At 50.2% G+C, this 14,274-nt stretch overlaps 1 protein-coding gene across 1 annotated transcript; it reads right to left on the minus strand.

The window, feature by feature from the left end:
- Nucleotides 1-931: 931 nt before the first annotated feature.
- LOC112995844 (T-cell activation Rho GTPase-activating protein-like) lies at nucleotides 932-5,667 on the minus strand. The gene is given in 14 exon segments (XM_064508096.1): nucleotides 932-1,390; nucleotides 1,393-1,811; nucleotides 2,097-2,214; nucleotides 2,403-2,598; nucleotides 2,696-2,805; nucleotides 3,110-3,271; nucleotides 3,470-3,645; nucleotides 3,728-3,794; nucleotides 3,999-4,046; nucleotides 4,150-4,234; nucleotides 4,672-4,713; nucleotides 4,889-5,065; nucleotides 5,230-5,337; nucleotides 5,558-5,667. Coding segments are annotated over 14 exon segments (2,277 nt in total).
- Nucleotides 5,668-14,274: the final 8,607 nt, after the last annotated feature.

Genomic DNA, 14,274 nt, shown 5'->3' on the forward strand with positions numbered 1-14,274 from the left:
GCTCGCTTGGTGCTCCCGCAAGGTGGGACCTGCAGCCCTGCTCTTGCCTCGCCGTCGTGGGGGGTGCCTCAGGTACCGTGCAGGAGGGTGAATGGGAGCCCTCCCTAGGACTCCTCCCAGTTCGCCCTCCCTTCTCTGAGCATTTGTTTCCTTCCTCTGACCCATCCCTCGTTAAGTGCTCGTGGAGGCAGAAAGCCCTTTTTTGCAGAGGTGGCTTTTGCGCTACCCGCAGCAGGTAAGGCTGCCCACTTCTAAGTACCTTCCCAGTAGGAATCCGCACCCACAACTGGACTTCCTCTCTTGAGTTAGGGGCTTGGGAGGTAGCAGCCCTTGCTCAGGATGGAGCTAAGAGCATTTTGTGCAAGGGAGGGTTGTTTGCAAGGTTGGGAGCCTTGCCAGGATGTAGGGCCCAAGGTAAGAGGCTCCTCCTTTCCAAAGGGCACATCTTGTTGCCATAATCACCAGTTACACCCCTGCTCCCCTAGGCCTCTCTGGAGTGTACGTGTAGGGAGGGAGGGAGGATGTCAGAGATGAGGAAGGCATTTAATACTGCCGGGGGTTTTGCTTCCCACCTCCATGTGGAGTTGGTCTTCAGCAACTCATGCAGAGCTCTGGCTAGAACACCGACTCCGCAGAAGGGGGATCTCCAAGACACCGCGGTTCCTCCTCAAGCTCACAGTGCTTTGGGATCTGAAGGGGCGGGAGAGTTTGGCACCTCTGCCCATAGAGATTCTGGCACAGTTTCCTGTGCTCCTACCCATCAGCTGCCAAGCAACGTCACCTCTTGACTTGGTCCTCCATGCTCTCCGATAAACTGTTTCCTTCATTTGCCCCACCCCTCGTCCCCTCTCCATGGCTCTACAAAGCCCACTGCTGCACAGGAATCTTCTGTGCTATGCCACGGTGGGGGAAAACCACTTAGCAGTCCCAGTCAGTTTCTAAATGGGACTCGGCACCCATAGCCGGAGAATGCCCCTCGATAGCCCTTATGCCTGCTGTCTCTGCGGAGCACAAATGGGCGTTTAGGGTGGCTGTGCCCCATCGATCTCTGCGCAGCAATGTAATCTTTGGAAGCCTGGACGGCTTCCTGAGGCTCTTGTTCCTGGTGCCATGCTGAGTTCCACTTCTGCAGGAGAGCTGATTGTCTTTGCTCGAGGAGCTGTCTCTCAGAAAGCTCCTGTCCTCCAGGCATGCCTGCAGAATGTGGGACTTGGTGGAGCGCTTGGCTGCGGTTTGCAAGAGAGAACGCCCTGGAGTGCTTTCTGACGGGTCTGCCGCGTGTGCTGCTGTCGTCCTTGGGCTTGCTGGGAAAAGCCTGGGCCTTCTTGAGAAAGCTTTGTGGGGGGCTCGGCAGTGGAACTAATGGAGAGCTGGTGAGGACCGAGCCATCGGGAGAGCAAAGGAGCTCTGCAGGGAGCAGCCGGAGGAGGTTGTGGGGAGAGAGTGCCGTTTGAGAAGGGTGACTTGGGGATGGCAAGGCGTTGTTTGCAGTGCCCTCTCCTCCAAGCTGTGCTTTGTCTGTGGAAGGGGAAAATGCCCTTCGCTTTGGGTTACCTCCGGGCCCCTTCTCCTGCCTTCCAGGTTGCTCCTGTGGCAGCACAGGTCTGCCTCTGAGAAGCTCCTGGGCATGCTGCTCGTCTCCTGCTTCCAGGTAGTGAGCGACGGGGCAGAGAGGCAGCTCAGACAACTGCTGCTCACAGAAGCGCTTGCCGCCTTCGGCTGCTGCAGGTCCGAGGTGGCGGGGCTGCCTTCAGCTGCAGGCTCGGGGCTGTTGAAGGCAGCAAGGTTGTGCTGAGCAGTAGCTGGGTGTTCTGTGGGGAGGAGGAGCCTGTTAGGGAGCTTTTAGAGGCCATGGGAAGGTGCCAGGGCACTTTCCCTGTGGCACCGTGCCCCCCTGGCACATGCAGAGGCAAAACCATTGCTCCTCTCTGTGGAAGTACTGAAAAGCCGAGGGAAAAAAACTGGGGAAACCCTGCCAGACCCTCTTGAACTGTCTGCACCTCTCTGCATTGCCACAGATGTCTTCTGCTATCCAGTTACAGCATGTGATGCAGCAGCCCTGGTGCAGGACAATCAGTAGGACAGTCAGCTCATACCTGTGGAGCTGACTGTGCGCTCCGGTGACTCCTCGGTCGAGGGCCCGAGTGGCAAGGCAATGTCGTCCGCAAAGACTGCTGCACAGTTGTTGATGAGCAGCTCCACCAAGAGTGTCACCTGCACACAGAAAGCCCTGGAGTTCAGCGCGAGGGACTGCAACCGTTTCGGGCAGCGTTTTGTGCTCCTGAGGGACGTTTGTGCAGCCACAGCTGTAGCTGTGCAGCTCAGAGCCTCATGTGGCCCCAGACAAGCAAGGCAGCCTTAGCCTGAGCTGAGGGGGGAGCGAGATGCTGAATTCCACAGACCTTGTCAGTGCTCTCTTTCTGCATGGCCGGCGGGAGCGTGTCGTCCATGGCGGGGCTGAGCAAGTTTGGCCCCACGCAGATTGCCAGGTTCCTGGCATCCATCCGGCTGCTCTCTGCATTCTCGCTGATGTGGTGGAGCAGCGAGAGCAAGCGCTGGAGCAAGAGGCGGTTTGCTGGAGGCAGCTTGCCAGCCACCCTGCAGGAACACAACCGGACAGGAGCAGGAGTGCAGGCTGCAGGGGCTGCTGCTTCTTGGTGTGAGCCCGAGCGGCGGCACTGCTGGCAAAACTTACTCTTGCAGTTGCGCAGTCTTCTCCTGCAGGCTGGGCTTCTCCAGCGCTACCAGCCACTCCTCATAGAGGTCGGCCAGGAGCAGTTTGCAGGGGATGTTTCTCAGGAAGTCCTGCAAGGCCAAGGCCCTTAGGTGAGGCTCTGGACACAAGCAGGGAGCAGAGAGGCAGCATCCCCGTGCCTTGGGCTCCCCAGCAGGCAGCTAGCTTGGAGCTCCCTGCTCTCAGAGGGGCAGCTGGTGGAAGGGAAAATCCCATGGCAAAGGAAAATGCCCCAGGGTCCTAAGCCTGCTCCTCCGTGTGGGGTGGCTTCTGGCAGCTTTTAGCCGGGAGTCCCTCCTAGGTCAATGTAGGCACTGGCAGGGGCCCCTGCAGAGTCGCCCTGTGCTCTCGCAGCTCCACGTCAGCACAACTCACCTTCAGCACCACTGCCAGCAGGTGCAGGGGTTTGCTGGACAGATCAACCTTCCCGCCTCTGTCCAGCTCGTCTTGCAGCTCCCTGCGCGCCTTCTCGCTGGCAGCTTTCCTGAAAATGCCCTCTGTGGCCGGTCCATTCTCATGGAGGATATCCAGGAGCTCCTGCAGGTGGAAACAGACAGGCTTGGACCTGGCGCTGCACTCTGCTTGACTCGGCTGAGTAGGTCGTTGTTGCTGCACGCAGAGGCACCTGGCAGTAGCCTGCCTGTGCCCCAGTGCACCCTCACCTGGGACTGGTGAAGTGTGGGCACTGCAGTGGAGTGGTGCCTGCAGGAGACCTCTCTGCCCAGGCTTGCTTACCTGGACTGGCTGGGGCAGGGCATCGCCTTGCCCACAGATGAGGGCCAGAGGCTGCCCAAAGAGAGCCGCTCGGGGGCCTGAGCCTAGCTGCCCTGGGCAGTCCCCGGTGGCAGAGCTTCCTCTCCAAGCCAGGGGCCAGGAGATCTCCACCTTCTTGCCTCCCTTCGCTCCACCTGCTGCGAGCAAAAGGAAAGCAAAGATGGCTTCAGAAAAGCAGGGTGGAAGAAGGCAGCTCCTCCCTTCCTTTTTCACACTCACCGGCCGCCTGGCAAAGTGGCTCTTCAGCGGCTGAAGAGTCCGCCCGGGGGCATTTCTTGGCTTCAGCCTGCAAGAAAGGGCTCCAGCTTGGCGAGCCGCCACACAGCAGCAAGGGCCTCGAGCGAGCTGCTGCAGCTCCGCGGCGATGGCCATGCGCTGCCCCGGCACGGGGGCTTTCCTGCCTCTGCCCAGCCGGGAGAGCCGCCCCACTGTGCTGAGCTGCCGCCCGGCCAGAGGGAGCAAGGGCCGGGCAAAGGCAGCCCCTGCTCACCTGTGCCAAAATGAGCGCCTCCACGGTCCTGGCGGTCAGCGACACCTCCTGGGCGAGAGAAGCAAGAGCCCCCGTGAGAAAGCCATCGCCTGGTGGGCTTGGGAAAGCCCGGTGGCTCTGGGGGCGCAGCGGAGGCCGTGCGGACACTTACGGGCCCGTAGAAGCCGACCACCGTGGTGAGGAGCCGCAGGGAGGGCAGGCGGGTGACTCTGGCTCCCGGGGCTCCCTGGCTCTGGCTGTGCACAGGGAAGGGTGCACAAAGAGCCCTGTCACCCCCAGCCCTGGCTGCTCTCTGCCCTGCCCGCCAGCCCATTGCTGCCAAGGGCCCCTCACCCCACACAGCCTTCAGCAGCGCTGCCTGGAGCACCAGCTCTGCAACGCCCTGGCTCCTGCTCTGCATGGGCCTCCTCCTCGGGGAGGCACACGGCAGCGGCTCGCGGTGCCCACGGCTGCAAGGCAGGAGCTGTGCTGACAGCTCCCGCCGCTTGCTGCTCATTGGCAAGCACCAGGCTGAGCAGCTCCTAGCACTGTGCCCAGGAGCTCCACGCGGCAGTGCTCTGCCTTTCCCCCAGCCACGTTTGGGTATTTCTGCAGGCCGCTCCATGGGCAGCGCTCCGCCACCCTCCACCTCGACGCCACCTCGAAGCAGCTTGACTGCCCCAGCAGGGCTCACCTGAGGATGGTGTCCAGCCACAGCGGCTTCACCTCCTGCGACCTGCAGCACAAAGCAGAAGCAGCCTCAGCCCATGCTGCTGCTCCTCCTCCTCTGCACGCACTGGGGCCCCAAGCAGATCTCACCCGGGATGGGGAGAGTCCTCGGCACAGGCCCGAGCTCCGTGGGGCAGGCCAGGGAGTCCTGCGTGGCCCTGGGCCGTGTTGCCCAGACTCACCCAAAAGTGACCACGCAGAGGCCCGTGGGCCAGACGAGGATGAGGGTCTGGCTGCACTTGGGGCCAAAGACCTCGTCCTCGTCCTCTGGCCTGGCCGCCGCCACCGCCTCCTCGCGGCACGGCACCCACAGCTCGCTGAGGCGCACCCGGTGCTTCAGCCGGAAGGTGGAGCCGCGTCTGCGGGAGGAAGAGCAGGCAGGCAGCGGTGGGCGCGCGCCGTGCGTGGGGGCAAGCGCAGCCGTCCTCCCGCTCTGGCAGAGCCCTTTGCCGCGGCAGAGCCTTGAGGAGGCAGCAGGCAGGAGGCGGGAGGCGGGAGGCAGGGCTGCGACGCATGTCCTTACTTGAAGCTGGCGATGGCCACGGCGTGCGGGAAGAGCAGCAGGTGCCGGTGCTGCGTGCGCTGGTGCCGCGTCACCTGCGCACGGTGGCTGAGGAGCAGCTGGGGGCTCCTGGCCGACACAAAGGCGCCGAGCGGCGCCGGGGACCGGGAGGCCGCCCTGCCCCAGAGCCCGAGGCGGGCGCCAGGAGCCCCACGGCCGGGGCTCCCGGGCCCTGCCGGTGTGCCGGGAGCGGGAGCGCCCGGGCACCGCAGCAGTTCGCCTGTCCCATGGCGCTGGCGCCGGACAGGCCTGCGCGAAGCTGCACGCGTGTGCTTTTGCTGAGCAGTACCGCCGGGCCGAGAGCTGCCTCTGCCCGCGCTGCCCTGCAATGGCACGGTGCCGCAATGGGGACCCGCGGGTGGCCGTGGCCGGGGTCACTGCGATGCCAGAGTGGCACATCGTGATGCGCCGGCGGGGCTGTGGGGCAGCTGCGGGGGTGCGGGCCGGGAGCAAAGGGGAGTCTCCTGATCTGCCTGTGCTGCCTGCCGACACACTTGCCACTCCTGGGGAATTCAGTAGAAAATCATGTTAAGAAGTTTCTCCTAGTTATCTCACTCCTAAAAGCATCCCATAGGTATTCCTGACTGTGGGAGGGGTAACGGCTGTCTTCATCTCCTCCCTATGTGTGATGTAAAGGTTAAAGGACCCACAGTTCAGCAGTAATCTCTAATGAGAAACCTTTCTCTCTTTTTTCAATGAAACCGACAAAACCTCTTTGTATTCATTATAAACCCTGCACTCCAGTGCTACCTCAGCCTGACCCTGACTCTGCTTAACGTGCTTGAGGTAAAATAATCTCAGAGTCCATTTGGTAAATTACTGTAAATTTTCTGCAAGCAACATCTAACAGTGTACACAGAGCAATTAGTAACTCTCTCTTTCCAGAAAGGTTACATATAAACGACTTGGACCACAACTGCTTGTGACACCCTCACAAATGTGTGTAGGACACAGACTCGATTAAGGCTGTAATTTAATCCTGGAAATGCTGCTGCCTCTGAAGCTGTTTCCCTGTTGTTTTACAATGCCATAGACCTTTCCTCAGGGACCCACTTGGGAATTATGCCATGCTGTAAATAATGAGTGACATTTGTATTGCCTAATAATTTTTGCTCTTTATGATCTTATGATGATTCTATTAAAAGGGTACATGGCTTTATTTGGCATGTCCAGAATATAGAAAAGAGAGTTTTTAGACTCTATGTCTTGTAGGGTTGCACCATTTTGGTATGAAGACTGTTCTTTCCGAATTTGTAAAACACATTCTGCTTGTACCTGTTGTATTATTTTCTTACCCAATAACTACTGAAAATTTTCAGGGGTAGACTATCCTTAAAGATTCTTTGAAGTCGCAGGACAAACCAGTTAAGTGAGAATAAGAGTTTTTCTTGCTCTGTTTCTTCAGCAGTGGTGTGTTGCTGTGCATTGGGTTTACAGCTCCACAAAGAGCAACCTCATGCACTTGAAGTGTTTGATGTGCTTCAGATGATAGAAAATAAAAAGGAACAGCAGTCAGTTCTCCACCAGAAAGGTGCCGTCTTTGGTGGCGCTCTTCATTGACTTTGCTTCAGAAGGCAGCAAAAGCCTCAAAGCCTCATTAGCAGCAATTAAATATGCCGTCTGGGGAAAAGAGTTTTTAATGTTTGCCCCTTCTTCTGAGAGATTAAGTGTCCTTGGGTCCCTGAGCGGGGAAAGCAGGGCACTTATCGCATCAGGACACCAGGGGAGTGAAGCTAAACTGTAAGGGAGGGGTTTCCAAAAGCACTTGGTGCTAGCCCCATCTCATCCCACTGAGCCAAAGGCACTTCTCTAAAGCAGGATTAGACCTGTAATTCCCACCCCTGAAGTTTGCCCTTGCTCACGTGACACTTCAGGAACTCACATACAGTGACAAATTATACAAACTCTCCCTTTTTTTGCTGTAGGAAAATACTGAACAGTGTCACCCAGCAGAACGTCACCAAAGTTGCTCCCTTGTCCCAGCTCTCATCTCACAGACACGGTGGGGGATGCGCTTCAGAGGAGCCAGAGGGAGGTTGACCACAACCGATGCAGCAGCTTATGGGTGCTTTTCTCATAAACTGAGGCAGACCAGCTAGTGAAAGGCTACAGGCCTGCTGCATGCTGCCCCGGTACCAGCCCACCTTGCCACATCTCCTGCTTAGCAGCACACAGAAATGTCACACTTTTGTTTCAGTAGTAAGTGTCCTCATTGTTTTTCTTTATTAGTTCTTCTAATGCCAGTCTTTGTTCACAATTTCTGCATGGATTTTGGGAGGATTTGTAAATTCAGTTGCAAATTTCCTATGGAGTGTGTTTCCACTGGAAATAGTTGTTGGCTGGGATGAATAGCTCTCCACAATAGCAAGCTAATTTTATTATATATTTCAGAAAAACATGAAAAATAAAGTTTTTTGTAGTGAGTAATATTTTCATTTCATTTGTCTGAACATTTCCTTTCAGGTTTTGTTTCAAAATTAATTTCCTTCAGGTTATAATATCTTAAATGAAAGCTTCTACAATTGAAACAATAGCTGAATATTTTCTATGTTTTGAAAATTATTATGGTAATTTTATTTCATAAGAAATTTAGGAAGTATTTTTATTTTCTATTGTTCAGAATAACTTCCCCCAAAATTTGTGAATTCCTTGTGAAAGAGACTTTCCAGCTCTCCTACAACTTCTGAATTGATGTTGGCAGTCCTTGTTATTCATGTGGAAGAACAGACTGAAAAAGTAACACATCTTTCAGCTGAAACATTCAGTTAGCAAATCACAGAAAAGGAGGAAAAAAAGCACAAGACATTTCTCTTACCATTATAAGTCCAAAGACATTTTTAATTTGTTTTCTTTTTAGGGAGAGGAAAAGAAAAAAGGCAAAATGGAAGATATAAAGTTCATGCAAAGATCAAAACTGCTTTCAAAAATGATTTAATTTTTTATGTTAAGCCAATACAAATTACAAACCAGGACTGATGTATCTATCTGTCAAGACTCACTGACACCTTGTGAGAAACAATCTTCCTTCATCTGCTGAGTGAAAAAGAGGTTGTGATTGGAACTCAAATAGAAATAAAGAGCATGAATGATGTGTTGTTGAAGTGTGGGTGCTAACCAAGGTCCCACCACTGCAGGCATTACTGTGAGCGATAGTTGCTGAACATGGTAGCTGCAACCACATGCTCTCACAGCTGGGAGCTCTCACCAGCAGGGAAACTGTGGGAGAAGTTTGTATTTCCATTCTCGTTAGGCTTCAAAATTTACCTGCTATCAGATTATCTGAAAGCCTAAAGCAGGCATTACTGCATCAGCTTAACACTCTGCTCAGATTTTGAAGGGTTTTAGCAGGAACAATTATATCTATATCTATATCAAATAAAAGCTTAGCTTTTGGACTAATCATTTTAGAGAAAAATGAAAAGTTGTTCTTGGAGTTAAGCCTAAACATCCAAGTCCCTTATCAGCCTATAATAATAATTCATAAGCAAAAAGATCAGTGATCAGCTTTTGGGGTTTTTTTTCCTTATGTAAACTGACAGATAAAAGTGAGGCTTCTATGCTTAGTTCTTCTTTTGTGATGTGACTTGATGAATTACAAATGCTTTTGATTATGATTTTGTTACTTGAAAGTAAATATACCAGAAATCGTTCAGTACACACGTGATAGGAATGGGCGATTTTTCAATTTAATATGCCTATACTACAAAGATAAACTAGGAAAAGGAGTAAATCAGCTGATTACATGTGTCTTTTTAAGGGTGAAACCTTATTTCTATCTGCCTGTGGAGCAGTTATAATCTGTGGAGCTGTCATTTATACCTCTTTATAAGGGTGAAGCCGGATAAAGTGTCTTCTGGCCTCCAAACTGTCAGCTTAAGATGTCCTAGTGGTGGGTTGCACTTCCATGCTGCTCCAACGTGCTAAAACTTCAGATGAGGTACAGAGGTTGACTCATATGTTGCAAACTACCAGAACTGATTTGATTTTTTACATCCTGCTTGCACATATAGCAACCTACGGTTCAGTGTCACATTCCTGAAGTTGTTAGTATTGGTAGGTGTTGCAAAAGTTCTCCCACAGCAAAGCATATTGGTGCCTGGGGAACTGATTGTATAGTTTGTTTTTCTGGTGTGTTTTGGATTAAGCTGTTTTTGTAGGGGAACTGTGCTGGTCTGTGGGTGTTCTGCATGTAGTAGTTTGTAGGTTGCCATTTTTGCACTGCCACAGAGAGAAGACATTAGCCTTAGGGTGTTTCACAGGCGGTCTTAAGAAAAGGTGGAAAGGAGGAAAAGTGCAGAAGTTCATATTTTAAATCCATCTATGTAACTAAGGTAGGACATAGTCCATTTAACATCCCTTCCTTGAGATTGTTAACCAAGTTGGTAACCAGTTTGGTCCCAAAAGGTGTGCCCAAGATAAGGCCAATGTATTGCATTTGAAGCTGAATTCACTGAAGATATGTGAAAATGTTTTAGATCATTTTAGTGATTTGACTGATCTGAAAATCTTAATGTTAGTCTTAATAGATTAATGCTGTCATGGTGACTTCTGAGTCAGCCATTTCATGTTTTGGTGCGATTATTGTTATTATGACCATGCTGTTTCTTTCTTGGGTTAAATCTTACTGGTTTACTTTAGAAGTAGTAGAGGTTAACTTGCACAGTAGTGAAGTATGTTTTAAGGCTATTTTGTTGTAGCCCATGACACAATCTGTTGTTGGATATAATCGCTAGTGAACTAATTTTAGTGAAGGTGATGCTGTCTTACTTATTCTGGTGTTTTTCACCGAGCTGTAAATCAGCTTTGGAATTATGCATGGTAGCCACAGAACTGTATGTGGTAACTCCTTTGGGAACAATGTGTTTCTCACATAACCTTAGGCAGTTGCTGCTGCTGGTGTTTTTTTTTTTATGTCATAGTATCTCCCAACATAAATGTAGCAGCTACCCTGATGAGAATGGGAAGAACCTCCAAATCTTTTAAATCATTATTAATTTAAGTAACTTCAGCTGAAGCTTGAAACTTATACTTTACAATGCACCCTACGGAAATCAAGGTTCCTTTATGTTTGAAATCCATCAGAACAAATTCTGAAAGGCAGAAATGGGAGAAATCAACAAAACAGACATTTTCTCATTTTCCTTATACATACAACTCTATATCTGTCTCCCATGTTTCTTAGAAAAGCTCAGAATTTTTTCCCAAAACATAAAACCCAGAACTTAATGGTTTTCCATAAATATGGTGGGTTTTCCCACCATATAAAGCTGAATTAAAAGTGAGTTCTTACTGTGCAGAGGAGAGGAATCAATACTTGGTTTCAACTACAAACTATTTGGATTGCTCGAACTATAAGGTAGGAAATCTCTTCAGATCAGTCTCTGTATCTGAACATTACTGCTACAGATCCCAGATACAAATTGAAAAATAGAAATTGAGCATTTGGGGAGGGGTGCTAAATTGCATGTTATTAAAATTTCAAAAAAGTTCTGGGAAAAGTTTGGTGCATGCAAGGCATGGCCAAACTGTACAGTCCAGAGGTGTACAGAGAGCTGTGGAAAACCTCTGGGCTGTGTGGAGATATGGGGATGGGCTGTGCCATGTTTATCGCTGGAGAGAAGGTGTCTCCTGCCCCCTTGCAGTCAGGGCTGTGTCCATCCACAGAGGAGTTCTCCTTACTCCGGTCCCAGACCTGACACACTCTCCCTTGGGTCAGACACCCAACCTGCAAAGCAGCCTTTTGCCCAGAAGACCTGAAAAGTGGCTCAGGTTCCTCCTCCAGGCTGTAAAATGCTGGGCACCTAAATCCACCTTGATGCCCAGCACTCCTGCTGCCTTGCCGAGCTGGTCATCCAAATGCCATGGCTGTTGCTGCTTTTCACATTAAAGTTCCACTAGCACCTCAAATCCCATCTCTCAACAGTCTCTGCTTCTTGACAGGACCACTAGCACTATAGGTGGCTTAATACCTTCTCGTTTGCACCATACACCTCTCTCGCCCTGCCTGTCTAGGATCACTGTTCTGCAAGTGCTTCCAGCGTGGGCTGCACATAAAAGGCAGTAGCAACCCATAGTTTTCCTTACAAAAAGCAGGGCAAAAAGTGGTGGGAGCAGCTCCTAGTTAGGAGCTGTGAGGGATCAGTGTTCAGCTGCTGCTCTGCCTGAGAGGATTTAAAGCCAACACAGCAGGACAAACAAGCTCTGAGCCCATTTGGACATCAGGATTCAGATGGCTCCTGGGTAACTTCTGACACCTTGCAGAAGGCACCGCTTCCTGTTAATGCTATTTTTTAGCTGGCTAGAAAGGCATTAGTGGAAATTTGGTCATAGTGATTGTCATGGGTGGGAGGAAGCCTGATCCTACCCCTGTCAGTGCTCCTGGCATATGTTTGAGCCCACAGGAGTGATGGAAGTGTCAGAGCATGTGTTGGCAGCAAAAGATGAACATCAGACCACAGACTGCCCTGCTTGCATTTCTTCCCACTCCTGTCACACACCTCCCTGCTCTACAGCAGCAGTCCAGCAGTGTGGAGACATTTTCAATCTGAGCTGCGTCCATAGGGCATGTTATCTGGGGCAACTCCCATCCTCCCCCATGGTCCTGCCCTGAATGCCATGGGGCAAGGCAGACTGGAAACCCTTCTCCTGGTACAACCCCACCTTCTGTGTGGTGCCCCTTGGGCAGGGCGATGAGGCAACAGGCGCCTTCTGTCCAAGCAGCTCTGCCGTTCTCTTTCCTCTGCAAAATGCTATGCAGTGAGAACAGGAAGATAAAACCTGGAGCAAAAAATCTGTATTTTAACTCTACAATTCTAAAAGCCCATTTGCATCAACTCTGCAGGGACTCTGCATGGTATCTTGCAGAGGTATCTGCACTGACAAACAGTGGGTTGGCAATTTTATGTAAATACTTCTTTTTTTTTTAAGGCAGGGAACTATTTTTCCTAATAGCTTATGCAGTTTAGCTTTGGAGCATGGAAGGAAACCTTTGTGAATGCCATGGGATGGGGATGGATGTGATGACACAAAGACATAACTTTCTGAGCAGTAACAGCATGCCAAGGCAATAAGAGGACAGTATGGTTTTTATATATTTATACTGCATTTTTAGCCATTCAGACTGTTCCGTAAGGCAGACACAGGCCATGTTTCCTCAGATCCCTGAGGAAAGAAAGACACATTGAAATAGGTGAAGGTGCAGCCTTTTGAGTGTTGCAACAGTAGAATAAGATGGGATAAATATTACTAAGAAAAGATACTACAATGTACTCCTCTCACCAAAGCTTCCAAAAGGCAGCCTCGTGGAGGACACCACAGCCCAGCCTGGACTGCGAAATCCTGAAGGGAGTGAAGGGCTGCACAGACCCTAATGGAGAAGAAAGGTGATATGTGAGCACTGAGGTGAGACAGGCAGAGGAAAGGCAAGGACAGCCCAGAGCTGGTGGGGAGATGAGGTCATGGTTGTACATTCGGGATAGCAAGCAAAAGGTTGGAGCTTGGGAACTGGTCACTTCAAGGCTGCAGAGAGCATCCTCCCATCTTCAGTGTGTGCTTTGGGGACCATCCAGCTACCCTTGGCTCTGAGTGTGTCATTGCCTAATAATAGTCCTTTGTGAGCACCTGAACTGCCAAGCCTGCCTTTAGGAAGGCTAGATGGTTTGATGCTCTAGCACCACACACAAAACTTTCTTTCCAAGCACTTGGTGATGCGTTTAGGCTGTAGCAAATTTCTGTTTGGGAAGTAAGAAGACTTTGCTACTGTACTAGGAGATAGCTAATGGAGCTGGTTGGATAAATGATAGACGCAACATAATTGTTTTATGAGGACATAATAGTCAGTTTTATAAAGTGATACATCAGCATAACAACACCACACAATGTGCCTTCTCGTGTGGTGGAAATCCAAAGAAATATGAAGCAGGGCATCTGCCACAGTGCTAGGTAAAATCACTTCTTTTTGGCAGGTAAGTGCAAATCACATTTATAATCCTTTAAGCATGCACCCAATGCAAACTTGGAAAGATGTTTGCCTTTGGGTGAGAAGAGTAGAACAGCTCTTCCCATTGTAACCAGATAACTAAGGCAGTGCAAAAATAATGAAAAGTAGAGAAGTTATGGTAAGAAACATAAGTAATGCTACTCTTCGTGCAGAGAAATTACTTAGGCAAATAGTGGCTGTATGATATATTTCTTCTGCTGAGTAATATCCCGCTGAGCATCTGCTGCTCACCATGGGAACACTGCATCTGGAAGGGGAGTAATTTGGCCATATTAAGGTCTTGTAAAATGCAACATGAGGTACCATCCTTTCTACTTAGATTGATTAATAACATTAAATTCTGTGGAAGAAGAAAAGAGGATTTCTGAGATGCCAGCATATGTGAAAAAGAATAGGATGTCCGTAAGGGAGCTTCATATCATGTCTTGAACTGAATACTTCTAGTTATTTGCCACTGGCTTTTTAGAGATTAACTCCACAGAACCTCTGATGACAAACATACCATTTTCAGAGACAGATGGGCTGAATGCTTAGGATCTAAGAAAATATTTTCCCAACAGCAGATATTATGTGAAAGCAGTACTGCCTCTGGAAAGCTGTGGTCCTTTAATGCACAACCTTTGCTTATCTGGTCCATCAGCTTCCAATATCTATCTTTTAAGAGTGATTTTTAATGTTATACTGCTATTGTTTGTGTCATCACAGGTAGTCATCTCAATTCCTCTGTCTTCAGTTTAGGAAGAAAGCAAAGGAGCGATCTGGGGCAAAAATGGACAGAAAGGAGCAGAGGGAGAGAAGGCTAGAATGGAAACAGAAGAGAATGGAAGGGAACAGAATTGAAAATGAACAGAGGGAATATAAAGGTAGGGGAAATGAGAGAGGAGTGTTAGACAAGCACTCAAATAAAATCACAGAATCACAGAGCAAGCCGAACTTCTTGCATCTGGAACTTTTGCCACAAACTATCCCAATAACAACTCCCTTTCTGCCTCTTCAAAAATTCCTGT

The sequence above is a fragment of the Dromaius novaehollandiae genome, chromosome 3 (genome assembly GCF_036370855.1).
Source record: "Dromaius novaehollandiae isolate bDroNov1 chromosome 3, bDroNov1.hap1, whole genome shotgun sequence".
In the NCBI taxonomy this organism is placed as follows: Eukaryota; Metazoa; Chordata; class Aves; order Casuariiformes; family Dromaiidae; genus Dromaius; species Dromaius novaehollandiae.